The 26,461-nt window shown below is 43.7% G+C and overlaps 1 protein-coding gene across 3 annotated transcripts in view; it reads right to left on the reverse strand.

Moving 5' to 3' along the window:
• DYM (dymeclin) overlaps positions 1-26,461 on the reverse strand; it is a 273,814-nt gene that overhangs the window by 73,607 nt on the left and 173,746 nt on the right. For all 3 annotated transcript variants that reach the window (XM_087715316.1, XM_087715317.1, XM_087715318.1), the window contains one exon: positions 8,222-8,324. In XM_087715316.1, coding sequence (XP_087571442.1) covers positions 8,222-8,324 — 103 coding nt within the window. The remainder of the gene's footprint in view (positions 1-8,221; positions 8,325-26,461) is intronic.

Below are 26,461 nucleotides of genomic sequence, written 5' to 3' on the forward strand. Positions count from 1 at the left end.
GGAAAAGGAAGAAGAAGAGAGAAGGGAAAGAAGGGGGAAGGAAGAAGAAGGGGGAGGAGTAGGGAGGAGAAGAAGAAAAGAGAAGAGAAAGAAGGGGGAAGGAAGGAGAAGGAAGAAGAAGGGGAGGAGTAGGGAGGAGAAGGAAGAAGAAAAGAGAAGGGGAAAAAAGGGGGAAGGAAAAGAAAGAAAAAAGGGGGAGGAGAAGGGAGAAGAAGGGGGAAGAGAAAAGAAAGGAGAAGAAGGGAGAAAGAAAAGGAAGAAGGGAAAGAAGTGGGAAGGAAAAAGAGGAAGGAGGAGAGAAGAGAGAAGGGGGGGGAGAGGGGAGGATGTCTGCTCCCAGAGCATCTGAATAATTGCCCATTATTCCTCATTGCCAACTAGTTTTGAAAGGTATGGCTATGTCCTGTCAACAAATTCCCATTTGTATTTTTTTTTTAAAAAACCTAGCTGATAACCCGGCAGTTGCGTGGATATTTATTTCTAGGGGGGAAATATCCGGACCAAAGGTAATTTCTAATGTTGGATTTTCTGCCTTAGCAGAGGGAGCCCCCATGTGGAGTACTGTGAAGTCGCTACCATGGCAACTCCACTGCGCTGTACAATAGAAGCCATTTTACGGCAGTACAGTAGAAGCCATTTGAAGGCACAACAGGCTGTATCATAACAGAACACACATCCCAAGGGATGTTAGGGGTGTCTTACCACCACAGTATTTGTCTCCAGAGAGTAAGTTGTCCAGTTGCTTTTATACTGACTCCGGCAGCCTACAGTCCTCAACAGGGCCTGATGAAGATCGTGCGTCTACAGTTCTCTCTTCAGTAACTCCAGACAATTGTTTGCAACCTCCTGTGTTGTCTAGAATCTTCATGCAGCGAAAATGATATATTCCTTCAAAAGGTATAAACGTTCGCCCTAAAACTTTTAGTTCTTCTAAAAGGCGACAGTCACGCTATCGTTCAACCAGCGGGTCCCTAGGCCAAAGCATGTAAGGGGAAATTAAATATGACTTCTAAAATACAATTTGCTTTAAGGGACTCAAGTAATGTAAGGGAACAATTTAGCATCTACCAATGCATGAAGACAGTAAGATTACTGGGTCTTTTTGCTTCTCTGCTGGGGGAATGAAATGAAGGGCTATTTATAAAGAACTCCTTGCTTTGGCTATAATCAAATATAATAACAAGATAGAACAAAAACAATCTTTTTCTGGAAACCACCTTTGTAATACTCCTTTTTAATAACCCTCCTAATGGCCAAATTAGAAGGACCCCAACTAAAGTCATTCATCCCACATAAAACAAACATTGCCTTTTCTTCTTAGCTTTGTTTTACCAGCTATATTATTTCCAGATGATGCTTGAGGGGTTAAGATTTTTTTTTCAAGACTGAGATGCTGAAACCAGCAGCTGCTTTTTATTTACTGTAGGCAAATGTAAGATGAATCTAAACTGGGGAAGGGTTTTTTCATCAGCTGTGAATGGAACACTAGCTGGAAAAAGAGGACAGCATCTCGCCCAGCAACTACCTATATGAAATTACAGGTAGTCCCCAACTTACGGCCACAACTGAGCCTAACATTTATGTTGCTAAGCGAGACGATGGTTAAGTGAATTTTGCCCCATTTTACAATAGCAATAGCACTTAGACTTACCGTGTTCCCCCCCAATAAGACAGGGTCTTATTCAGTGATGAATTTTAATTTTTTTTACTACCGGTTTACTGCCGGTGTGGCTTGGTAGGGGTGGTGTGGCTTGATGGGCGTGGTTTGGTAGGCGTGACAGAGGAAGGATACTGCAAAATCCCCATTCCCTCCCTACTCTGGAGTCAGCCAGAGGTGGGATTTGCCGGTTCTCCGAACTACTCAAAATTTCCGCTACCGGTTCTCTAGAACCTGCTGGATTTCACCCCTGGTCTTATTTTCTTTTGACCCCCAATATAAGCACTTGGCCTTATTTTGGGGGAGTCTTATTATGTTTGAAGTGCAGGAGGCAGCAAGCATGGTCACCTTATGGCTGATGATGCGTTGCAAAATTTTTTGGGAGGCCTTATTTTCAAGGGAGGCCTTACTTTAGTGCATGCGCTTAAAAGCCCAACTGGGCTTATTATCTGGGGAGGTCTTATTTTTGGGGAAACAAAGTATATACAGTTTTACAGTGCTTTACAGCCCCCTCTAAGCGGTTTACAGAGTCAGTCTAACAATCTGGGTCCTCATTTTACCCACCTCGGAAGGATGGAAGGCGGAGTCAACCTTGAGCCTGCAAATTGCAGTCAGCTAGCAGTCAGCAGAAGTAGCCTGCAGTACTGCACTCTTACCACTGCGCCGCCACCGCTCATACAACCTTGTTTAATTGTTAAGTGGATTACTGCAGTTGTTAACTTGGTCACACGGTTCTTAAGTGAATCTGGCTTCCCCATTGACTTTGCTTCTCAGAAGGTCGCAAAAGGGGATCGCTTGACCCCGAGAGACACTGCAACCGTCACAAATATGTGTCAGTTGTCAAGCACCTGAATTTTGGTCACGTGACCATGGAGATGCCGCAATGATCATAAGTGTGAAAAACGGTCGTAAGTCACTTTCTTTCTGTGCTGTTGTGACTTCAAACGGTCATTAAATGAACTTGTTTTAAATCGAGGACCATCTGTATTTAGAGTTCTGATCCCAGGGAAAGATACTAAATGCTCTTGACAGGTAACAGGTAACCAACTGTTCAGTCTAAGGATGTTGTTAGGAGAAAGGATAAAAAACAAGAAGAAAAAGGGAAATCAACCATGTTCACAGATGTATCACAACCATAATATAATTTTATTTAATGCACTGTCTGGGAATTTCTCATTAAATCCCTTCCCAGGTGCAAGTCACCAAGATTACAAAGGGTTCCATTTGTGCTTCAGGTCTGACAAAAGCTTTTTTTGATATTTTTGGGCACGCAAAGACAAACCACTTTCTAGGTTGGGCTTAATACCTGAAGGGACCAGTGGCTCAGCCTGTCTACCGCAGCTACGAGTAGCTTTAAAAGACTTAAAAGCGGTTACTTAAAATTACTTAAAAGGGTAACTCCAATGAATGACTCCCTCTGAATTGGCAACACCCTTTTTACGTCAAATACATGCAAGCTAAATACACTGCCGTGTTAAGTTACTTCATTCATTTTTCTATGTGAGATCCTGAAGACTGGAGAATCTGAAAGCTTTCCTGGCAGTCCTTGGGGTTTTCCTGTAATCTTGGCAAACAATATTTCAAAGCCACACTTGACCTTTGGAAGGTGAAACTGGTCCAGGCCGTTGATAAAATTGCCTCTGAATGACCTCTCTCATTAAGAAAAACCAAACTTGGGAACTGGAGGGGAAGCAATGAGCGGGACAAAGATTCATGTGGATGGAAAAGTTGGGAACGGTCTGAATAAACATCCTCCAGCTCATCTCAAGGCATCCTCTGTGGTTGGGCACAATTATATTATTATTTCCCACTGCATTCATATTTGCAGAAAAATCATTCAAGGGGGAGGTCTAATTTACTGCATTTCGCCACGCCCACTCCAAAATAAATAAACATAACTTAATAGGTTGTTGTGATCTATACGAATAACACTTCCCTTGTTTCCATGCCGACCTAAATGTTCAACGGATCCAGTTGAAGTCATAGATATTTTTCGGCTTACGGATGTTCAATTAGTCCCCAATCCTTCCCCTTCTCTGGCTTCAATAGGTAGCCAAGGGAAAACTGTGTGAATGGGGTTAAAAGTGAATATTTGCTTGCAACAAAGAATGCTTCCATCATTCTCAAAAGAGGAAAGGATTTTGTGATATAAAACCATCCCTGTAGCTCAACACATTTATCATTTCTTAGAAGTCTCCAATATTACATTTTTGGGGAAAGGTTTGGAAATTAAAAGGGCATCTTGGCTCAAATTATTTCCAGGTAGTATAAACTATTTGGATGTATTTAGAGCATCTGACAAAAGTCAAGACAGTCATAGGCTACAGAGGGATAGAATTAAGATCATGTGAAGTATTAATGCCACTTTATAATGCCTCAGTCAGACCACACTTGGAATATTGCATCCGGTTTTGGTTGCCACAATATAAAAAAGATGTCAAGACTCCAGAAAGAATACAGAGGAGAGGAACAAAGATGATTAGGGGACTGGAGGTTAAAACATATGAAGAACGATTGCAGGAATTGGGTACCCTGTTTCCCTGAAAATCAGACCTCCCCGAATAATAAGCCCAATCGGGCTTCTGAGCGCATGTGCTAAAATAAGCCCTCCCCCAAAATTTGCAACACAGCAGCAGCCATGAGGTGACCCCGCTTGCCGCCTCCTGCACCTCAAAAATAATAAAACCTCCCCCAAAATAAGGCCAAGTGCTTATTTTTTGGGGGGGGGGTGGTTCAAAAGAAAATAAGATCCTGTCTCATTTTCAGGGAAACACGGTATGTCTGGTCTAGTGAAAATAGGGGATGGTAACTGGTTCCAATACTTGAGGGACTGCCACAAGGAAGACGGGATCAATGTATTCACCAAAGCAACCTCGAACTAAGGAGAAATTTCCTGGCAGTGAGACCAATTAATCAGTGGAACGACTTGCCTACAGAAGTTGTGGGTGCTCCAACACTGGAAGTTTTTAAGAAGAGATTGGACAACGATTTGTCTGAAGTGGTGTAGGGTTTCCTGCCTAAGCAGGGGATTAGACTAGAACAGTGTTTCTCAACCTTGGCAACTTGAAGATGTCTGGACTTCAACTCCCAGAATTCCCCAGCCAGCGAATGCTGGCTGGGGAATTCTGGGAGTTGAAGTCCAGACATCTTCAAGTTGCCAAGGTTGAGAAACACTGGACTAGAAGACCTCCAAAGTCCCTTCCAACTCTGTTATTCTGTTCTGTTAAATCTGATTTCAGTCTGGCTTACAGCACAGAAATTGTTTTTCCTTCTAAAAACTTACTTAGGAATCCTTCTATGAAATATGTCAGTGGATTCAAACTCTTCAGTGCCATGACTCCCTGAAAATGATAAATAAATACATTTGGGTGGAACTCTTCCCCTCCCTGCCAAATAAAACTAATGATTTCATTGTGATTTAGAGTTAAGAAAGAAATGCATGTAAATAATCGTTTTTAAAAATTGCGTTTTAATCTAGGCATCGAATACAATGCTACAACCTTGCATCTTTATAAAATAAAACCTTCTCATCAGAAATAGACAATAAAGCAATCCATTCTCAAACCATATTTTTAATGGGATGCATAAAGTTGCCCAGTTTTTGCTAAGTCAGCTACTTGCAAGATTTATTTTGGATCAGTGTTTGGTTTTTATTTTTTAATATATCAGCAACTGTAGTAACTCTGCCAACAAAAGTGTGTATAGTCAAGGCTATGGTTTTTCCAGTTGCAATGTATGGCTGTGAAAGTTGGACCATAAGATAGGCTGAGCACCAAAGAATTGAAGCCTTTGAACTCTGTGCTGGAGAAGACTCCTGCGAGTCTTTTGAACTGCAAGGTGATCCAACCAGTCAGTCCTAGAGGAGATCAACTGCTGACTGCTGTTTAGAAGGCCCGATCCTAAAGATGAAATACTTTGGTCACCTAATAAGAAGGAGGGACTCACTGGAGAAGAGCCTCATGCTGGGAAAGATTGAGGGCGAAAGAAGGAGGGGACGACAGAGAAGGAGGTGGCTGGATGGAGTCACCGAAGCAGTCGGCGTGAGCTTAAATGGACTCCAGAGGATGGAAGAGGACAGAAAGGCCTGGAGGAACGTTGTCCATGGGGTCGCGATGGGTTGGACACGACTTCCCAACTAACAACAACAAAGTAACTCATGATTTTGTAGCCAGCTCATCCAGGCTCAGCAGAAGTGACCAGGGGCAGCAATCCTGTTGTAATGTCCAAGCCTCCCCCATTCCCCAAATTTGAGAAGAGGAAAACCAAGGCTGTGATAAATTAAGATATTTCCAGAAGCGCCAAAGCAGATTCTGAACCAAATCTTGCCTTTAAAATATACTTTTATAAGGACAGCACTTGTGATTTTAGTCTTAACGGGAGCTAGACAGGAAGAGCAGCCAGTGAGGTTAAATTCTATTTTAGCATTTTCATCAACCAGGCCTGCCTTTCCCTCCTCCCCTTTCTTCTTTCATTTCCCTTTTTCAAGGCTAGCAAGACATTAAATCCACAGGTACCAAGAAAAATGAAACCAATCTAAATATATATATATATCTGAATGTAATTTGTCCCCTACAAGCAAGTAGAGTAACGCATCAAGATTATTTATTAAAATGTTACGTTAAGCAAACCTGGAAAACCTGATTGAGGAGACAGCATACACAATTTTTACAATTTACAACATACATAATTTTTACAATTTTTACATATTTTTAAAAAAACACGGCACGGACTATCAGATGTGCATTAAACATGTATTGGAATGCTCCTTATAATCAGGTATTCTTCTCGGCACTGTATTCCTTTTACTGGGATGTATGTTCTAATCATGCATAAATGTTATTATTAAGCGCATTAGAATTAAGAAAGATGCTACTGCGTTATGTTAAGATTTAAAGTAATTTCTTTGGAGGAAAAAGAAAAAGCATCCACTTCACCAAGTCAAGTACATAAAATCATAATTTTGGAAGGGGCCATGCAAACCAACCCTTTTGCTCAATGCCTACTCTCACTAACACTGATTTAATTTCTTTGGATTGAACAAATATAGCAAAACAATATATTAATTAAAGCTGCAAAATATCCAAGATCTAAGAGAACTTAATTTTTAATAGAGTCTATTCAATTTGTCTTTTTTTGGGGGTGGTGGTGGTGAAGAACTCTAATTATTATGAGGCTTTCCCCCCACTTTCACCCCCGTGTCTTTGAATAAATGCTGATTCCTGGAAAACGCCTGGACAAGTCCTTGCAGCTTTCTTGAAGATTTTTGGAAGTGGTTTGCTATTGCCACCTTCCTAGGGCTGAGAGTAAGTGACTGGTGCAAAGGTGGCACTAAAACTCATACCCTCCCACTTTCTAGCCGTAATCACAACACAAATTGGCTCTTGATGCTAAATTGGAAACCAAACTGTCCTTTTGCTACCTAGGGACAGAGGCAGAGGTGAGTTTCAGCCGCTTTGGAGCGGTTCGGGCGAACTGGATGTTAATTTTACGTCCGGTTCGGTGAACCGATAATTCTGATGACCGGCTGGTCCTGCCTCATCCCGCCCCTTCCCTCGCAGGAGTTACTACGTGGCCCGTTTTGGAACCCAGGTAAGTGCAGGGGGTGCGTGGAGCCCATGGAGGTGGAAAACGGGCCTCACAGAGCCCAAGGAGGGTGAAAACGGCCTATTTCCAGCCTCCAGAGAACCTCTGGAGCCTGTTTTTACTCCCAGGATGGTGCAGGAGACTGCCTAGACCCCGCCCACCCAGCAACCAGGCAGAGAACCAACCGGTTGTTAAATTATTTGAATTGAATTGAATTGAATTTATTATATTTCTATGCTGCCCTTTTCCCCGAAGGGGACTCAGGGCGGCTCACAACCCAAGTCAAAGGGGGGGGTGGTTTACAAATAAGGAAAAAAACAGGAACAAAACAATACCACAATTTAAAAGCACACAACAACCATACCATTTGAGGGGGGACAAAAGCTCATTAGCCCCAGGCCTGTCGGAACAGCCAGGTTTTAAGGGCTTTGCGGAAGGCCTGGAGGGTGGTGAGGGTTCGAATCTCCATGGGGAGCTCGTTCCAGAGGGCCGGAGCAGCCAAAGAGAAGGCCCTCCTCCGGGTGGTCGCCAGTTGGCATTGGCCAGTGGATGGAATTCGGAGGAGGCCTAATCTGTGGGATCTAATCGGTCTATTGGAAGTAATTTGAACCCCACCACTGGACAGAGGCTTGTTTAAAGGGCATGCTAAAAGCTTCACAGTTTTATCATACTGTGCTCATTGTGTTCTTCCTCCCCACATTGCAATGGGAACCATTTGCAAATGCCCAAGATAGGAAAACGAGAGTAAAGCATTTGCTGAAAATCACTTTGGTTCTCATTTTGCCTTGCAAGGGTTTTTTTTTTTTTTTGGTTAAATGTCTTTCGTGAGTTTCAGACATGATGTCACCAGCCAAACTTCCTATATTTTGGTGATGGTTGTTGCTAGGCTGTCACACTCTTTGAACAGACTTGTGCAAACCGAGGGGTGTGTGTGTGTATTTTTTTGACTTCTTCCTTAGAAGATTATATTTCGATACTCACATAATCTGGAAGTGGAGAATCCGGAGCAGACCGGGAACCTCTCAAAGACTGGGTGGCTTGTTCCAAAACTTTGTTGTGCTTTTTGGACAACAACGCAAACAAGCTGGAGGGGAAGGAAAGGAAAAACCGTTATATTGTTTCCATAGGAGTCCGTTGTTCTGTTTTTATGAAACAGGGGTGCCAATTTGGTACAGACCAATGTTCCCTAAGCATGGCAACTTGAAGATGTACGCACTGGGGAATTCTGGGAGTTGAAGTCCGTACATCTTTAAGCTGCCGGGCTTGAGAAACATTGCTATAGGCCCGCGATGGCGAACCTATGGCACACGTGCCAGAGGTGGCACAAAGAGCTCTCTATGTGGGCACGTGCGCCGTCATCAGCTGCTCTCCTGGTTCCCGGTGTGCATATGCAGGGGGGTCAGCTGGTCTTTGCAGGCGCTGGAGCGACGGAAAACGTCCTGGAAATGCCCCCCAAAACAGCTGGAATGGCCCAGAAAAATGGTTAAAAAACAGGCATGTGCGCACTGCCAGCTGTTCTTTGGGTTTCCGATGCTCCGGCATGCACACATGAACACACATGCTGCGTGTTCCGGTTTGGGCACTCGGTGCTGAAAAGGTTTGCCATCACTGCTATAGGCTCTGTCTTACAGAGGTAACAGAAAGAAAAAAAAAGCTTATCAAGTGTTTTTCCCAGAAATTGAATTTTATAAAGCAGGGGTCTCCAACCTTGGCAACTTTAAGACTTGTGGATTTCAACTCCCAGAATTCCCTTCTCAGCCAGCAAAGCTGGGAGGAAAAGTCCATAAGTCTTAAAGTTGCCAAGGGTTGGAGACCCCCTGTTGTAAAGGACATATTTATTTTGAAAGTAAAGTTATTCACAGGACAAACACTGTGTTTGGACAGCATGAAAGAAAAAGTGAGTGCACTGCAAATATAAATTAATCCAGAACCACAATTCAAGCTAAAGAACTTGGATATTTCCCGTTCTTTATAGCCCTTTTCCTTCATGAGATTTCCCATCGTCCCTGTTATCACAGTAAGCTGACTTTTTTGCTGCAATTTTAGGACATTCGGTGGCTGAAAAGAATATCCACCTACCACAAACATTTTTTTTTTAAAAAAATGAACCAAGGCTTAATGTTATATATATCGAATTCAAAAGCCAGCCCTACTTTTTTTCCTGCAGAACCCAGCAAAATCGTCTTGTGGAAAAATGAAAAATCTGCTAACAGTTTCCTTTAATTGCGCCAATATATTAATTATCAAAAATGCCTTATATGCTCCATCCATTTGCAGCCTTTAAAAAAAGTGAGCTTTGTAGACCTTCAAAAGCGTCACAAGGGAGTGGGCCAAACTCTTCAGTCAAAGAATAAAGCAAAGAAATGGAACTTGAAACCCAGAGCTTTTTTGCAGGTAGTGCTCGACTTACGACGACAGTTGAGACCAAAATTACCATTGCTAAGTGAGGCGGTTCGTTAAGTGAATTTTACCCCATTTCACAAACTCCCCCCCCCCACACTTACTAAGTGAATGACTGCTGTTGTTAAGTGAATCATGTGGTCATTAAGTAAATCTGGCTTGCCCATTGATTTTCTTGTCAGGAGGTCGCAAAAGGGGACATAAACTGGGAAGGTTACAAATGGTAATTACACGGGACAGTAGAACTATGATAAATGCATGCCATGTGCCAAGGGTCTGAATTTTGGTCTTGAGAACACGGGGATGCTGGAATGGGTATGTGAAAACGGTGCCACTGGTTTTTTTTCAGTGCCATTGGAACTCTGAACAGTCACTAAGCGAATAGTTGTAAGTCCAGGACTGCCTGTTTTAATTTTAGAAAAACAAGGCATTCCCCTTTCACACTCTAGGAGAGATAAAGACATGGGAACAGGTGTAGAGTTTCAAAAATATCTCTGGTACTGCACCCTAACCACAGTCGAGGTGGCGCAGTGGTTAGGGTGCAGTACTGCAGGCCACTTCAGCTGACTGTTATCTGCAGTTCAGCGGTTCTAATCTCACCGGCTCAAGGTTGACTCAGCCTTCCATCCTTCCGAGGTGGGTGAAATGAGGACCCAGACTGTGGGGGCGATATGCTGACTGTCAACCGCTTAGAGAGGGCTGAAAGCCCTATGAAGCAGTATATAAGTCTAACTGCTATTGCTATCTGTGAGATTCACTTACCATCCCTACCAGTTCGTAAATGTGAGCATGCATGCATTTCTGTGCCTGCGCAGTGCTCACACATTACGTCGGGGCAGGTGGGCTGAGTCTCCTGCAGCCGCTTCTACTGGTTCGCCTGAACTGGAGCGAACCAGCTGAATACTACCTTTGATTTGTAGTGATTACAGATCCTGTTTCTTCCTTGAACCTGGATCTGACTTAGCTCTGGTTTTTATCAACTTTGATGCTCCAGAAAGTTGGAAAAAGATTTACAAGTGCTTCCCTACTTCAGGAAGTCAGTAGCATTTTCATTCTTCTCCTCAAATTGGATAAACGCTACTGATTTCTTGGAGATTCTCAGTCATCCAGGTCATGGTTGCACCAAAGGTGCTTTTTCAAAAGGCAAATGGACTTGGTTTTTCCAGGAAGATGCTTCACTTCTCATCCAAGAAGCTTCTTCAGTTCTGACTCAAGAACCAAGAAGCTTCTTCAAGTCATTCAGAACTGAAGAAGCTTCTTGGATGAGAAGCAAAATGTCTTCAAGGAAAAAGAAAGTCCAGTTGCCTTTTTCTTATCACTTTCAGGACCTAACTGTGGACTGTGTAGGTGTCAGTATAAGGTGGGATGGAGAATTAATTTCAGAAAGAAAAATGCAGCTTTGTGGGAGAAATGTGGTTGAATGTGGACGAGGAGAACCAGTTAAGTAGTTAAACTTATCATTTCTATCTCTATTTTACTGTGTATCAATTTGAATATATCTTAATGTATGCATAAGTCCAAGAAAAAGAGCACATAACAACTTATTCAAACTCAACTGTCAATACACAAAGTCCTGAAATTACAATAATTCATTTAGTGACGGTTCAAAGTTACAATGGTGCTAAAAAAGTGACTTGTGGCCATTTTTCATGCTTATGACCTTTGCACCATCCCCATAGTTATGTGATCAAAATTAAGATGCTTGGCAATTAACCCCATATTTATGATGCTTGCAATGTCCAGCGGTCATGTGATTTACCTTTTGGTACCTTCTGACAAGCAAAGTCAGCGGGGAAGTCAAACTCACTTAACAACTGTGTTACTAAGTTAACAACTGCAGTGATTCATTTAAGAACAGTGAAAAGAAAGATCGTAAAAAGAGGCAAAATTCAGGCAACTGTCTCGCTTAGCACCATTGTGATCCTAAATTGAGGACTACATATAAACATTATTTAGAATATATCGTGTTTCCCTGAAAATAAGACCCCCTTTTGACCCCAGAAATAAATGCTTGGCCTTATTTTCGGGAGGTCTTATCATTTTTGTGGTGCAGGAGGAGGCGAGCATGGTTACCTCATGGCTGCTGCTGTGTTGCAATATTTTGGGGGAGATCTTATTATAGGGGAAACAGGGTAGTAGAATTCGCGAGATTGTTTTTGAGTTCTTGCTTTATGGATTGAAGAGTCTCTTCCATGCAGTCCATATATCACAAGATATAGAGCTCCAAAGACAAAGATGCAATTTTATAAAAGGGCAGAACGATATTCACAAACCACAAACGCAATTCCCACATGTTTCTCTGTAAAATAACCACAGCATTTGGAAGGCTTAATATTAGCATAATTTAGAAGCTAGGAGCTATTTGTTTGAACCAATCCTTCCTGTTACTCAGGTTGATCAAAGCATGTTTAGCTTTCCAAACAATTTACTTCACAGGGGAACAACTTTCTGATGGTGTTTGCAGTTAGAAGGAAAACAGAGGCTCTCCTTCCCTTTCCTTCAAATAACAACTCACAAGAAATTATTTTTCTCCTATCTACAAATGCAATGCCATTAAATAAAGTGGTTCACCAAAGTTAACAATTAACCCCAAAATACAGATCTCAGATAAAGACTTGCTGCTTAAATGAAGTCTCTCAAACCACTCAATCAAAAAAAAGAAAAGAAACAGCATTGATTTATACAATGAATGACCACTATTATATACAATGTTTAGTGTATGGGAAATAAAAAGAGGTTAAGCTCTTTATTTAGAACAGGAGTGTTAGACACAATTTCATTGAGGGCTGCCTCAGGGTTGTGTTTGACCCGGGGGGGGGACGGACAGGGGAGGGTGTGGCCAGCATGATATAACTTGTGTTGGGGGCACACTTGTGGCCTGAGGGCTCTGCCAGCGAAAATGGGCTTCCGAGCTCTGTTTTCGGCTGGGATGTCTTCCTGCAACCCTCTGCCAGTGAAAATGGAGCTCCGGAGGGGTGGGGGGTTCACGCACATCCCTCCTGAACTGTTTTTGCCTGGGACGGCAAAAGCGAAGTTCAGGGGGACCCACACGCGGCCCTCTTGAGCTCTGGTTTTGCTGGCAGAGGCACTGCGGAACCAAAAATGATTGGAAGGGGAGGAGGTTTTAACGGAACAAGCCTGGAGATGAGATACAGGTAGTCCTCGACTTACAACCGTTCATTTAGTCACCGTACGACGTTATAATGGCACTGAAAAATGTGATTTAGGACAGTTTTTCACCCTTCCGACTATTGCAGCACCCCTGTGGCCACGTGATAAAAATTCAGACATTTGGCAACTGACTCCTATTTTTGACGGTTGCAGTGTCCCGGGGTCGTGGGATCCCCTTTTGTGACCAGCTGACAAGCAAAGTCAATGGAGAAGCCAGGTTCACTTAACAACTGCATTACTAGCTTAACAACTGCAGTAATTTACTTAACAACTGTGGCAAGAAAGGTCGTAAAAGGGAGGCAAAACTCACTTAACAAATGTCTCACTTAGCAACAGAAATTTTGGGCTCAACTGTGGTCGTAAGTCGAGGACTATCTAACCCAGGGGTGGGTTTCTCGCCCCGTTCCAACCGGTTCGGTTGGAACGGGGCCGGCAGCATCCTCGCGCACGCATGCATACTAGCGTCTGTGCGATGCTCCAGCTGCTCCTGGAGGATCGCGCAGGCGCTGTATGCGTCCTGCGCATGCGTGGAAGTGCAGAACTCATCAAAACTGGGTAAGGAGCGCGGGCGCGCAGGTGGGCCCTTCGCCGTTCCCGGAAGTTACTTACTTCCGGGTTCGCCGACCAACCGGTTTGCAGGGACCACCGCGAACCGGTTGAAACCCACCCCTGATCTAACCTCAAGACTCTGTGGGAGCCAGATGTGTCACGTTAATCCTTTAAGCTCCTTTCTTTTCATCCAAACATGGACAATTATTCTTTGTAGCTCTCACACTTCCAATTTCCTAGCTATGTCTAGGAGATTAAGTGTGCAACATGGCCAAAACAAACTAAGATACCTGCAATAGTCTTGTGAATCAGTTGTGAATATTTGCTGTTAAAGTGAGCTCTGGATCATGTTAAGACAGTAAAAAGAACATTTCAGAAGAAGTTGGCCGGAAAGAGCAAGAGAGACTTTGTCTCATGCTACCAAAGCTATGAAAGTTTTTTTTCCCCTCTTTATTATCTCTGACAAAAAAATATGGAGCCCAAGGGACGCCGCTAATTAGATTGACACCGTATTCCATTTCTGTGGAAATTCATCTCATTTCCATACAAGGAACGTGATATGTTCCCTGAAAACCGAAATAAAATCAGCAAAACATGACTTTAAAATGAAAACAGTCACTCTTTCGCAAATTAAATCAATCTATCAGCAAGTTCATCGCATTTTGTTGTTGTTGGTTGAAAAAGAACGTATAATTCAGAATTCAATGGGTATCCAAGAAGGATTTAAGGGTCAGCATTTTTATATAATGACAAAAGAAAAATGGGCTCCAAATGTTGGATAAACATATTTATATCTTACAACTGCAGCAAGCATTTTTAAAAGCTATAGCTTTGGAAAAACAAAGACTTTTATATACTTGGCAGGGGATACGACAATTTTACGACTTTATGTCTGCATTTCACAACTTCAGTTTATTATGCAAAAACCAGACTCAACAGCCAAATCCTAACCTCCAGCTATTATACACTAGAGCAGTGATTCCCCAAACTTTGCAGCTTGGTGGCCCGGTTGTGACCTATTCGCGACAGGGTCGTGCAAGTCAGCAAGTTGAGCTGCGCATGTATGCTTGTCTGTTCCAGCCTGCCACTTGCATAGCTTGGTAGTGGGCTGCAGTCCGGGGGTTGGGGACCCCTGCACTAGAGCAGGTGTCGGCAACCTTAAACACTCAAAGAGTCACAAAGGTCCTAACCGGAAGCCCCCCGTTCCATTCCGGAGCCGACCGGAAGTCCGGTTTCCCCACCATAGAGTCTCTTCCTAGCCCAGCATCCTTTTTCCTCTGTCCTAACCGAAAGCCCTATCAATTGTGGAGCTGACTGGAAAACCTGCCCCTTGCCATAGAGTCTCCTCCCGCCTCCCCGCCCCCGGAAGCGCCTCTCAACATTGTGTTGCTGACGGGTGACGGGGAGCTGCGGCAGAGGGCTAAAAGAGCCACATGCGGCTCCAGAGCCACAGGTTGCTTAACCCTGCACTAGAGTATATGAAGACTGATTCTAGAATCTGATGGGGAAAGAAAAGATTTTAAGTCAACATCTCCTTTGGAGGTGTGATGGCAGAAGCAAAAGGAAGTGGAAATACGCTAATTTGAAAAGGTGGCAGGAAATCAGGAAGCCTAGGTTGCATTCGGAATGGGGGGAAATCAGTGCAACAGATTACAGGTAAGTCCTCGACTCACAACAATTGAGCCTGCAATTTTGGTTATGAGTCACAACGGTTGTAAAATGGGTCATCACATGACTGTGCCCGATTTTACAACTTTTTTTTCTGGTGGCTGTTAAGCAAACTCATTGGTTTTGTATGGGCGTTTTTTGCTGGAAACCGGAAGTAAATGCATATTATTGTAAAACAAAAATGTTTTAAATTGTGGTTACGACTACTGGATACTGCAAATGGTTGCACATGCAGGTCAGTTGCCAAGGGCCCAAAAGGCAGTCACCTGTGAACGTTCCTCCCCTCCCCGTGCCAACTTAAAATCTGGGTCGTGAAACCCTTTTCCCCTCATCATAACCTTGATCAGTTGTTATGCACCTGTCATAAGGCAATTGGTCATAAGGCAGGGGTTGCCACAAAGAAGAGGCAATCAGGCTATTCCCCAAAGTACCTGAGTGTAGGACAAGAAGCAATGGGTGGAAACTGATCAAGGAGAGAAGAACTTAGGACTAAGAAGAAATTTCCTGACAGTGAGAACAATTAACCAGGGGAACAACTTGCCTTCAGAAGTTCTGAATATTGCAACCCTGGAGGTTTTTAAGAAGAGACTGGATAACAATTGTCTGAAATGGTATAGTGTTTTTCCTCCTGCCTGAGCAGGCGGTTGGATTAGAAGATCTCCAACATCCCTTCCAACTCTGTTATCCTGTTCTGTTCAAGGACTACCTGTATACAGATTTATACCTGGGAAAGTAAATATTGTTTATTCTGTTCTGTTCAAGGACTACCTGTATACAGATTTATACCTGGGAAAGTAAATATTGTTTATTCTGTTCTGTTCAAGGACTACCTGTATACAGATTTATACCTGGGAAAGTAAATATTGTTTAAAGACAGGAACACATTAAAATGGATGATCGAAGAATGCAGCAGGATTCTTCCTTCGTTGTTTAACATGCTAAAAGTCCAATACAGTTATCCAGAAGATTGAAGAGTTCAACATAAAAGTTTTCATTTCCTCTTATTTCAGTACTGTTAATTTTCTGTCTAACCTTTTTAAACCACTGTGGAAAGACATGCTCCAAAAACACTGTACTGCAGAGTGGTTACCATGAAGTCACTTGAAATGTAAATAGGGAACTGACATAAATTTAAAACATTACACTGTTTAGTATGCGTCTTTTCATTTTTCCCCCTCTGTCCTTTTCTCAGAAAGATATTTGCTTTGCTTTTAAAAACTCTATTAACCCTATTATTTAGGGATTAGCAATAGCAATAGCAGTTAGACTTATATACCGCTTCATAGGGCTTTCAGCCCTCTCTAAGCGGTTTACAGAGTCAGCATATTGCCCCCAACAATCTGGGTCCTCATTTTACCCACCTCGGAGGGATGGAAGGCTGAGTCAACCCTGAGTCGGTGAGATTTGAACCGCCGAGCTGCAGAACTGCAGTCAGCTGAAGTAGCCTGCAGTGCTGCATTTAACCACTGCGCCACCTCGGCTTACATTATGTTGTTGTGGGTTTGTTGCCTGAAAAATGGCCAGAATCAGTAAATGTTTTGCTTGCATTCAAAAAATAATTAGCAGATGCTTTGTCCAGATATAACTCAAATAAGAACCACAGAGACAAAATTCACATCTTTAAATTTTCCTGCACTAGAACAGAAGTCGGTCTTTTTAATTGACCCACAAAGAATAACACTTCCCAAATTGCAGAATTGTGCATAATGGCATTGCAAGGACAGCAAATTCCTACCTGTTGCCCTGCCCACCAACGTGTTCTTGTGCCTGATGTTCGGAGAAGTGGTAGGAGAAGAGGAAGAAAGACAAGGAAAGAGTTGAACCTATCAAGATCGAGGAAGTTCTTGATGGAGCCAACAGGTTTACATTTGAAGAAAAAGAAAAAACCTACAATATTTCTCCCTAGACTGCATTTAATCAGAAGGAGGTACCATTCTTTCAAAATCTATGACATCTTTTTGACTCCTTAGAGCAGGGGTGTCAAACTCGATTTCACTGAGGGCCGCATCAGGATTGTGTTTGACCACAGAGGGGTGGGGGTGGCCAGGTTAAGCATGGCCAACTCAACATCACTTGTGTTGGGGGTGCCTGTTGTGGCCCGAGCGCTTTGCCAACGAATACGGGCTCCCGAGCTCCATTTTTGCCTGCGACAGCCTCCTGCAACATGTCACCGAAAACGGAGCTCGGGAGGGTCACTTACAGCCTTAGTTATCTCTGGTTTTGCTGGCAGAGGCACCATGGGCCAGTCTCTCGCTGTTTCCAGGGTGGCACTACAGGCCCGATCTAATCACCATGCGGGCCGGATCCGACCCCCGGGCCTTGAGTTTGAACACTCCCTCCCCTGCCTTAGATGCTCTTTCTATACAGATGTTTTAAAAAACCACATGTTCCCAATAATCAACTGATAGGTATCCTAGACGTTCTGACACTGCTTATCTCCAGTAGCTGCTTAAGGACAAACAGATTCTGATTATAGCGCAGATTCAAATGGCTGTAGGTGTGAAAAACGGTCATAAGTCGCATTTTTCAGTGCCGTTGTACCTTCACATGGTCACTATATGAACTTTTGTAAGTTGAGGATTTCCTGCATGTATAATAAATATTTGGAGGGCAATCGGCTTGGGAAAGATAACTCTAGAATCACTAAGAGTCGGATGGCTTATACATCTAGTACATTATTCTTATAATCATTATCCTCACCTAAAGATAGGAATGGACGGTAACAATGGCCTTTCATTGTTTTAAAAGACGAGGCGCATCACATAAATGTTGTGTTCCTTCTTTCTCAAGCATCTGTGCCTGCACAGCGGAACAGAAGGAGCAGCTGCTGCACAGCAAGCCATGTCCTTTTGCAGAACAGATTACCGTATATTGATAATATCTTTATGCCAGGACAAAATTGCCTTGAAGCGCACACACAAACTCTGCACGGCCTCTTAATTTATAAGAATTGGCCTTCCCACAGCAGCCCTGGCAAAATCCTGATTTTCCTGACCTAAAGCACTGGAAAAATCCGCCCAAACAGGTCTATCAGGAAAGAGAAGCGGAGTGGAATTAGTCCTGCTGTAATTGTCTTTGGAGATTCTCAGACATCCACATTACGATTGTCCCAAAGGTACTTTTCAAAAGGCAACTGAATATTTTTTTTCTTCTTGAAGACATTTCGCTCCTCATCCAAGAATCTTCGGTTCCACCACGAAATCGCGGAGGACAAAATCGCGCTCGACGAAAGCGCGCATTTGACGTCATCACAGCGCGACGAAAACATCGCGCTGTGATCGAAAAATGTAAAAATAAAGCAAAAACCTTACCCTAACCCCCCCAAACCTAACCCTTAACCTAACCCTAAATCTAACCCTAAACATAACCCTTAAGCTAACGCTAAACCTAACGCTAACCCTTAACCTAACGCTAAACGTAACCCTAACGCTCTAAACCTACCCCTAACCCTTAACCTAACCCTAACCCTAACCCTTACCTTTATGTGAATCGGCTTGCTTTAATTTTATTTTTATTTCAATTTTTAATTTTTTTCGTCGCACTGTGATGACGTCAAATGTGCGCTTTCGTCGAGCGCGATTTTGTCCTCCGCGGTTTTGACGGGTCACGGAATCTTCTTCAGTTCTTCAGGAGCTGGACGAAGTAAGTCCAGTTGCCTTTTGAAAAATCAATTACAGCAGGACATCCTGGTGTAATTGGGCAACCCTTTGCTTCTTTCTCCTTCTTTTATTTACCCAAAACCTCCAGTACAGGAGGCCTTCTTAATCTAATGCCCAAAAGGGAATGCTAGCCCAGACTTATTATACCTTACTGAATCAAAAGGCTTAGAATTGAGAACACTGGAAGCAGAAAAGTGGCTGAACCACCACACTGTAGGCACATTTGTATAATTAAAAAAAAAAAAATCCTTTTAGCAGAAATGAAGCAAGGGATATACAGTATTTTTTTTGGTGGCGGGGGAAATGTAATCTCATACCTTGCCTCTAGCACAATTTTGTCTGAATCACTCAGAGAAATTTTGACAGAATGAGTCTGCTGCGTATTAGGAAGCTGCATTATTAAAGTAATTTGATGGGATTGCTCTTTTTCTGGTGATGCCTGCAGGAGGCTATGAAAGCAAATTTCACTATTAGTCCCAGGCAAATATTTCAGCACAATCTTAAGACAGCCCCCACTCCTCCTCCGAGAAAAGTTACTGTAATTAAAATATCTGCTTTTATAAATGTGTGCAATGAAGGGGTTTGGGGTGCATAAGTGGCTGCAAATGTTTTGTTTGGATCCAATTTTTTTTTCATAATTAGGAAGATCCAACGCAACCAGAGGCCATGCTTTGTATCTGCCTTAATAGTATATCCTAGATAAAATCTTGGACAGAACACATTTTAATATTCCAGGATCGATGTAATTAAATCATACCCACCAAAAAGCATTTTAATTAATGTCCTGGTCCATAGCAATAATTAAAATTGGAATTGAATTAGGTCTGCTTTAACCCTGCCTAAATCTGGACCCAGTGTACTGTAATAAAGGTGGCCTGAAATGATGAGGGAGACACTCAAATTGATTTATGCTCAATTTATGTGCTTCTATTTTAACATCCACATAATCCAGTGATGTCAAACCTTTATGGCTCGGTGTGTCAAAAATTTGGAAAAGGGCCGATTCGACTTTCCTAGTGTGTCACTCCAAGAAAATAATTCTCCATCTCCTACCCTACCCCTTATCTAGGCCACCTTGAACTGTGCCACTTGCCAACAAAGCAAAGTCTGGGCCTGCCCTGAATTTATGCAACATTTGAAGGGTCTGCAAAACTGCCCAAGGTGGTGCAGTGGTTAAATGCAGCACTGCAGGCTACAGCTAGATCAGCAATTCAGCGGTTCAAATCTCACCGGCTCAGGGTTGACTCAGCCTTCCATCCTTCCGAGGTGGGTAAAATGAGGACCCAGATTGTTGGGGGCAATATGCTGACTCTCTGTAAACCGCTTAGAGAGGCCTGAAAGGCCTATGAAGCGGTATATAAGTCTACTGCTATTGCTATTGCCCTGCCTCTGGAATGACTTCTGGAGCAAGCGGTTTCCAACCTTGCCAACTTTAAGACTTGCGGACTTCAACTCCCAGAGTTCCTCAGCCAGCACTGGCTGAGAAACTCTGGGAGTTGAAGTCCGCAAGCCTTAAAGTTGCCAAAGTTGGAGACCCCTGTTCTGGAGGCCGCGCAAGAGAATGGCTGGCTGGGGAATTCTGGGAATCGAAGTCCACACATCTTAAGGTTGCCAAGCTTCAAAAATATTACTCTAGTGCAGGGGTGTCAAACTCAAGGCCCGGGGCCTGGATCCGGCCTGCAGGGTGCTTAGGTCTGGCCTGCGGGGCTGCCTTGGAAACAGCGAAGGACCGGTCCGCGGTTCCTCTGCCAGCAAAAATGGAGCTCGGGGGGGCCACATGCTTTGTTTTCGGCGGCAGAGGGTTGCAGGAGGCTGTCCCAGCCGAAAATGGAGCTCAGGAGCCTGTTTTCACTGGCAGAGTGCTTGGGCCACCACAGGCACTCCCGAAATGAGTGATTTCAAGCTGGCAACATCCCCCCCCCGGTCACACACCCTTCCCCGAGGTTGAACATAACCCTGATGCGGCCCTCAATGAAATTGAGTTTGACACCCCTGCTCTAGTGGCTCCACTTTGTCCTTGAAGGTGAGGAATTCAAATAACTGAAACAGATACCAAAGGGGAAATGATACTCTCAAGGAGAAATGTGGGGTTTCCTCTCCCCCCCTCTCCTGATAATGACTCAAAATCTTTTTTTAATAGCCCAAACCGTATGACTGATGGATGTGGAGGAAGTTACGGATTTCTCAGTTATGTCCCCCGTTTGCCAAGAAGCTCTCCTTCCATTAGTGTTCTGTCACAGGAAACGTGGGTTTGGAAATACGAACTGCCAAAATACTTTTCTACTTCTACCCAGAGTTTTAATGTCTAAAACATTAATGTAATGCATACCGTTCCTATTATTCTGCTACCGATACACTCAAGCGCTTGAAACGCAGAAGCTGACTTCTCATGCAATGCTTCATCTCTGTTCTGCTCTGTTTCCTTGATGTTACTAGAAATGCAAATATTTCCAATTCTTCTGAAAGCTGTCTGGAGGATGAATGACTGCAACTGGGCTAAATAAGTTTCTAGTTCAAAACCTACATCGACATTTTGCAACGCACTTTGGGGAGGAAACCCAATGAAATTGGTGGTGGTGGCAGGAGCTGATATTACCTCCACTAGGCCAATAAGATCCCATAGATTAGGCCTCCTCCGAATTCCATCAGCCGGTCAATGTCGACTGGCAACTACCCGGAGGAGGGCCTTCTCGGTGGCTGCTCCGACCCTATGGAACGAACTCCCCATGGAGATTCGTACCCTCACCACCCTCCAGACCTTCCGCATAGCCCTTAAAACCTGGCTGTCCCGACAAGCCTGGGGCTAAGATTTCAACCCCACCCGAATAGTATGACTGTTGCGTTTTTTTAACGATGTACTGTTTTATGTGTGTATTTTTGTCTTGTACTCCCCTCCCCCTTGGATTGTGAGCCGCCCTGAGTCCCCCCAGGGAAAAGGGCGGCATATAAATAAAGTAATCCTAATCCTAATATCCCAACGGCTCTCGGCTGAACTGCCTTGCTTTGACTGAGGAAGCTCTGGATGGGCAGCGAAATGCTCTCCAACTATTAACAAAAATTAGTCCAGTTGCAATGATTCAAGCTTCAGAGAACTTCAGACAACCTTAACAATTCTACCTGGATGACAGAGAATCTTCATCGACATTTCTGATTCTTCCTCTTAGCAACTAAAACAGATTAAAATCTTGCCTCCCACCCCCCCAAAATGGGCTTGATCCCTAGTGATCACATGGATATGTTCATCTACTTTTCTTTGGCAAGAATGTAGAGGTTGTTGTGACCCGCCAGAGGCCAGCAGAGCTGGCATCAGATTTGGACAGTGAGGACGTTGGGGAGGAACCTGGGCCAGTTCTGGAGTCTGGGGAAGGCTCTGATGAGGGCTCTGTGTCGGAGGCAGAGAGGGAGTTAGGCAGCAGGGAGGCAGAAGAACAGCTGGAGTCTGTTCCCAGTGTGTGTATGTGCAGAGTTGCCAGATGAAGGGAACAGCTAAAGACTTGGGAGTAAGGCCACAAGTGGGAATGAACCCTCCCAGGGGAAATAAAAGAGGAGCGAAAGGGGAGTGGAGTTTGCAGGAGACAATTAGTTCGCTTAATTGGTTCGTGACTCTCCGAGACGCCTTGCCAGGTTTTGCAGATATCGGCCTGTCAGCTCTCCAAGCCAGATAAGGTCTGTGACTGTAAATCCTCCCTCGAAAGACTTTGCTGGATGTGAATGAGCAGAATTCACAGCAAATTAATAAAAGGGGTTTTTGTCAGGACCAGGAGAAACCTCACTCAGAACAATAAGCAGCAAAATGTCTCTCAAACTACCGTACTTTTTAGAGTATAAGATGCACCGGAGTATGAGACGCACCAAGATTTTGAAGAGGCAAATTTTTAAAAAAAGTTTTTGCACTCTGCAGGCCTCCCAAAAACGGCCCGTTTTTTCACAAAAACGGGCCCGTTTTCTTTTCAAAAAAGGGCATGAATAGCCTTTAGGAGGCTTATAGAGTTCTCTTGGGGGGTTCCCCCTCCAAAAAGAGCAAAAAATGGCCCATTTGTCATGAAAATGGGCCCGTTTCTGTAAAAAAAAAAGGCATGCATAGCCTTTAGGTGGCTTATAGAGTTCTCTTGGGGGGTTCCCCCTCCAAAAAGAGCAAAAATGGCCCATTTGTCATGAAAATGAGCCCATTTTTGTCAAAAAAAGGGCATGCATAGCCTTTAGGAAGCTTATAGAGTGTTCCTGGGGGCCGTAGGGGCCAAAAACAAGCAAAAACTGGCCCATTTTTCGCTCATTTCTGTCCTCCTCAGCCCCCAGCAGCATTCTGAAAGCCTCCTAAAGACAATGCATGGCCATTTTGGTGAAGGGGGCCGGGGTTTCAGGAGGCAAAAAAATGCTGTATTCAGTGTATAAGACGCACCCAGATTTTCAGCCTCTTTTCTGAGGGAAAAAGGTGTGTCTTATACTCCGAAAAATATGGTAACAACAAAAATTAGTCCAGTTGCAATGATTCAAACTTCAGACAACTTCAGACAATTCTATCTGGATGATTGAGAATCTTCATCAACATTTCTGATTCTTCCTCTTAGCAGCTAAAACAGACTAAAAACCTGCCTCCCATCCCGCAAAAAATGGGCTTGATTCCTAGTGACGACATGCTTATGTTAATCTAGTTTTCTTTGGCTAGAATGTAGAAGTGATTTGCCATTGCTTGTTTCCAAAATGCTATTTTGACTTCCTGGTCCAGCCCACCACTCTAATTCTTCAGCCTTTTGAGATCTTCTGAGGTTGACCAAGTTGACTTCACATGTTAGCAGCAGTCTACCTTAACCAGATTCTCAAATCGGGGATTTCCACGGTCTCCTCCTTCCGTGCTAGCAGGGAATTCTGGGAGCCTAAATCCAACACACATTTGGATTGTACCAATTATAGAAAGGTAATACGGAGTTCTATTAGAAAATAATTTTCATTCCTGTTTCATCGGGGTTTCCTGACCTATCTTGGAATTTAGATAAATTCAATGAAAGATTTCATTCCTACAGATGTTTGTTATTCCTGGTTTTAATCTGAACAGTACGATAACCTTTCTTACATTTTCCTCTTCTGTAAATACTGTTTTTTTTTAAAAAAAAATTCTTTATAGACAACTATTGTTTGTTCTTGAGCAAAGGAAGCTATTTTAAATTGCATGCCATATTTTCTTTTCCTTCCCTTGACAATCAAGCTGGTTTTATTTATGTTTACTGTGTGGTCTCTCTGTCTTACATGCTTGCATAGTCAAAATACTACTATTCCCATTATGGATGATCTCCATGTTCTGGTCAAATTTTGTCATGCAATTTTTTCCCCCTTGCTCTCCCAAAATTCTTGGCACCAATCATAAAACACTAAAGAATGTGCAAAGTGAGTGTAGCATGAATTCAAATGCACTATTTTATTTGTTTTTTTTGTGTGTGGGACCTTTAAGCATTTATAACCTCAAGATTTTCCACACAAGTTTAAAAGTAATTCCATAATACTGTCAATTTTTTAAACATTTTTTCCCCTTATCTTAATTTGGGGGAATAATCAATTAAACATATAGAGTCTCTCCCATTTGCACCTACTTGGTACTCATTCAATTGTTTCCTAGCGCATCCTGCTAAAACATACTGCTTGGGTGTTGACCAAATCTGAACCACATCTTTGGATCTGACTCATAGAACAATTCCATAAGAGCAAGACCAAAATAAAAAACAGAAAAACCACTGCCGTGAGATTTGCTTAATATGTTTTCATGTCCCTTTTGACTTCATTTCTTGAAAGAAGAAACAAGTGTCCTACAGCTGCGGTCCCCAATCTTTTTGGCACCAGGCACTGGTTTCGTGGAAGATAATTTTTAGGGGAATGGGAAAGGAAGAGCTCTAGAGCAGGAGTTGGAAACCTTAAACACTCAAAGAGCCACAAAGGTCCTAACCGGAAGTTCAGTTCTGGAGATGACCGGAAGTCCGTTTCCTCCACCCTAGAGTCTCCTCCTAGTGAGGCATCATTTTTCCTAACCGAAAGCCCTATCAACTGTGGAGCCGACCAGCGACAGGGAGCTGCATCAGAGGGATGAAAGAGCCACATGCGGCTCCGCGGGTTGCTGACCTCTGTTCTGGAAGTTTCAAAAAATAAAAAAGGGGGTGTCCAATTGGGGTTGAAATTTAGCCAACTAGCCTCTGCCAAGTCTTATATTCAAACCACTAGTCAATCAAGTTGCAACCACAACTATATTTTCAGTTGTCTAAGGAAAGGAACAAAAAATACAGACAGGCGTCCTGTTTTGTTTCCCTACACTAGTCTACTTTTCTTATTATACACATGCAGGGCTCCTACCAGTGGTGGGTTCCAGCTGCTCGGCGGAGTGTCACACAGGCGCTGTACGCTCCGTGCGCGTGCATAGAAGTGCCGAAGAGCTCAAATACAGGTAAGGAGCTTGGGCGGTGGGTAGGCCCTCTGGAGCACTGTACCGGAACGGTACCCGGTGCTCCCGGCAGGCACCGGTACGCCCGTACTGAGGCGTACCGCCTGCAACCCACCACTGGCTCCCACTAACCCAAGCTGAATTTTACTCTTTGCTTACTTGGCATTCTTATCACCTGAGTTTTCCAATAAAAAAAAAAAGGCTCAGACAAATCGGGGTCCTACACAATGGCCTGCGTGTGGCTGGTGAAAGAAAGGGGGCCAACCACGGGTTCACCCAAACATGGAGTAAAATGTAATGCTACCGGTTTGCGTGGCACAGCTGATTGTCACACAGCTGATCGCCGGAGCTACGCGATAGCGCCTACAGTGAGCATGCGTGCAAAGCGAACCAGTAGCAGACTTCAGAGCATTTCGCCCCTGGGGCCAACAGTGTGGATTCTTCTCACACACATCTGCGTAGGGAAATGTTTAATCATAGTGAGCCATGTGGAAATAGAAGGCATTATATTGTGGGTTTGCTTTCCCCTGCAGGTGGCAATCGATAGGAGTGTAGAAATATACAACATGGCTGCTTTGGGGAAGGAAAATAAAACTGTTATTATTACCACTGATGCTTTTTGAGTAGATTGTAAGTTGCAGTTTCGTCTAGTGCAGTGATGGCAAACCTCTTTTGGCTCGGGTGCCAAAAGCAGGGGGAGCACAGGAGGGTCGTGCATAGGCGAGTCACATCCATAATGCTTTGCACACGACCCTAGCGTGTATAACCAGCGCTCCCCTCCATTTTTGGCGTGCTTTTTTCGCCCTCCCCAGGTTCCAGAGGCTTTATAGGAGCCTGGTGTGAGGGCGAAAAAAGCCTCCTCCGCCTCCCCGGAGGCCTTCCAGAGGCTTCAGGAGCTTCCCTGAAGCCTCCGGAGCACGAAAAACTGGCCCTACGGACAAACTGGAAATTCAGGAACGGACTTCCGGTTTGCTCATAGGGCTGGTTTTAGCCCTCCAGAGCCTTCAGGGGCCTTCAGGAGGCTTCTCTGAAGGCTCCGGAGAGCAAAAAACGACCCTAAGAGCAGGTTCGCCATCACGGGTCTAGTGTTTAAGGCGCCATGCTAGAAATTGAGAGATCATGAGTTCTAACCCTGTCTTACCTATAAAAGCCAGCAAGTTGACTCTGGGCCAGTCCCTCTATCTCATCATCTCACAGGGTTGTTGTGGTGGGGAAAAAACTAGACGAGGAAGGAGTATTAGATATGTTCACCACCCTGAGTTGCTTATAAAAATGATAATAGTGGGATATAAACAAAATAAACAAATGTTGCCTAAGGGAATGAAACGATTTCTAGGGGAATGAAAGTAT

This window comes from Thamnophis sirtalis, unplaced genomic scaffold, assembly GCF_051295495.1.
Source record: "Thamnophis sirtalis isolate CommonGarterSnake01/CBP01778 unplaced genomic scaffold, rThaSir2_p1.2 scaffold_5, whole genome shotgun sequence".
NCBI classification, from domain to species: domain Eukaryota; kingdom Metazoa; phylum Chordata; class Lepidosauria; order Squamata; family Natricidae; genus Thamnophis; species Thamnophis sirtalis.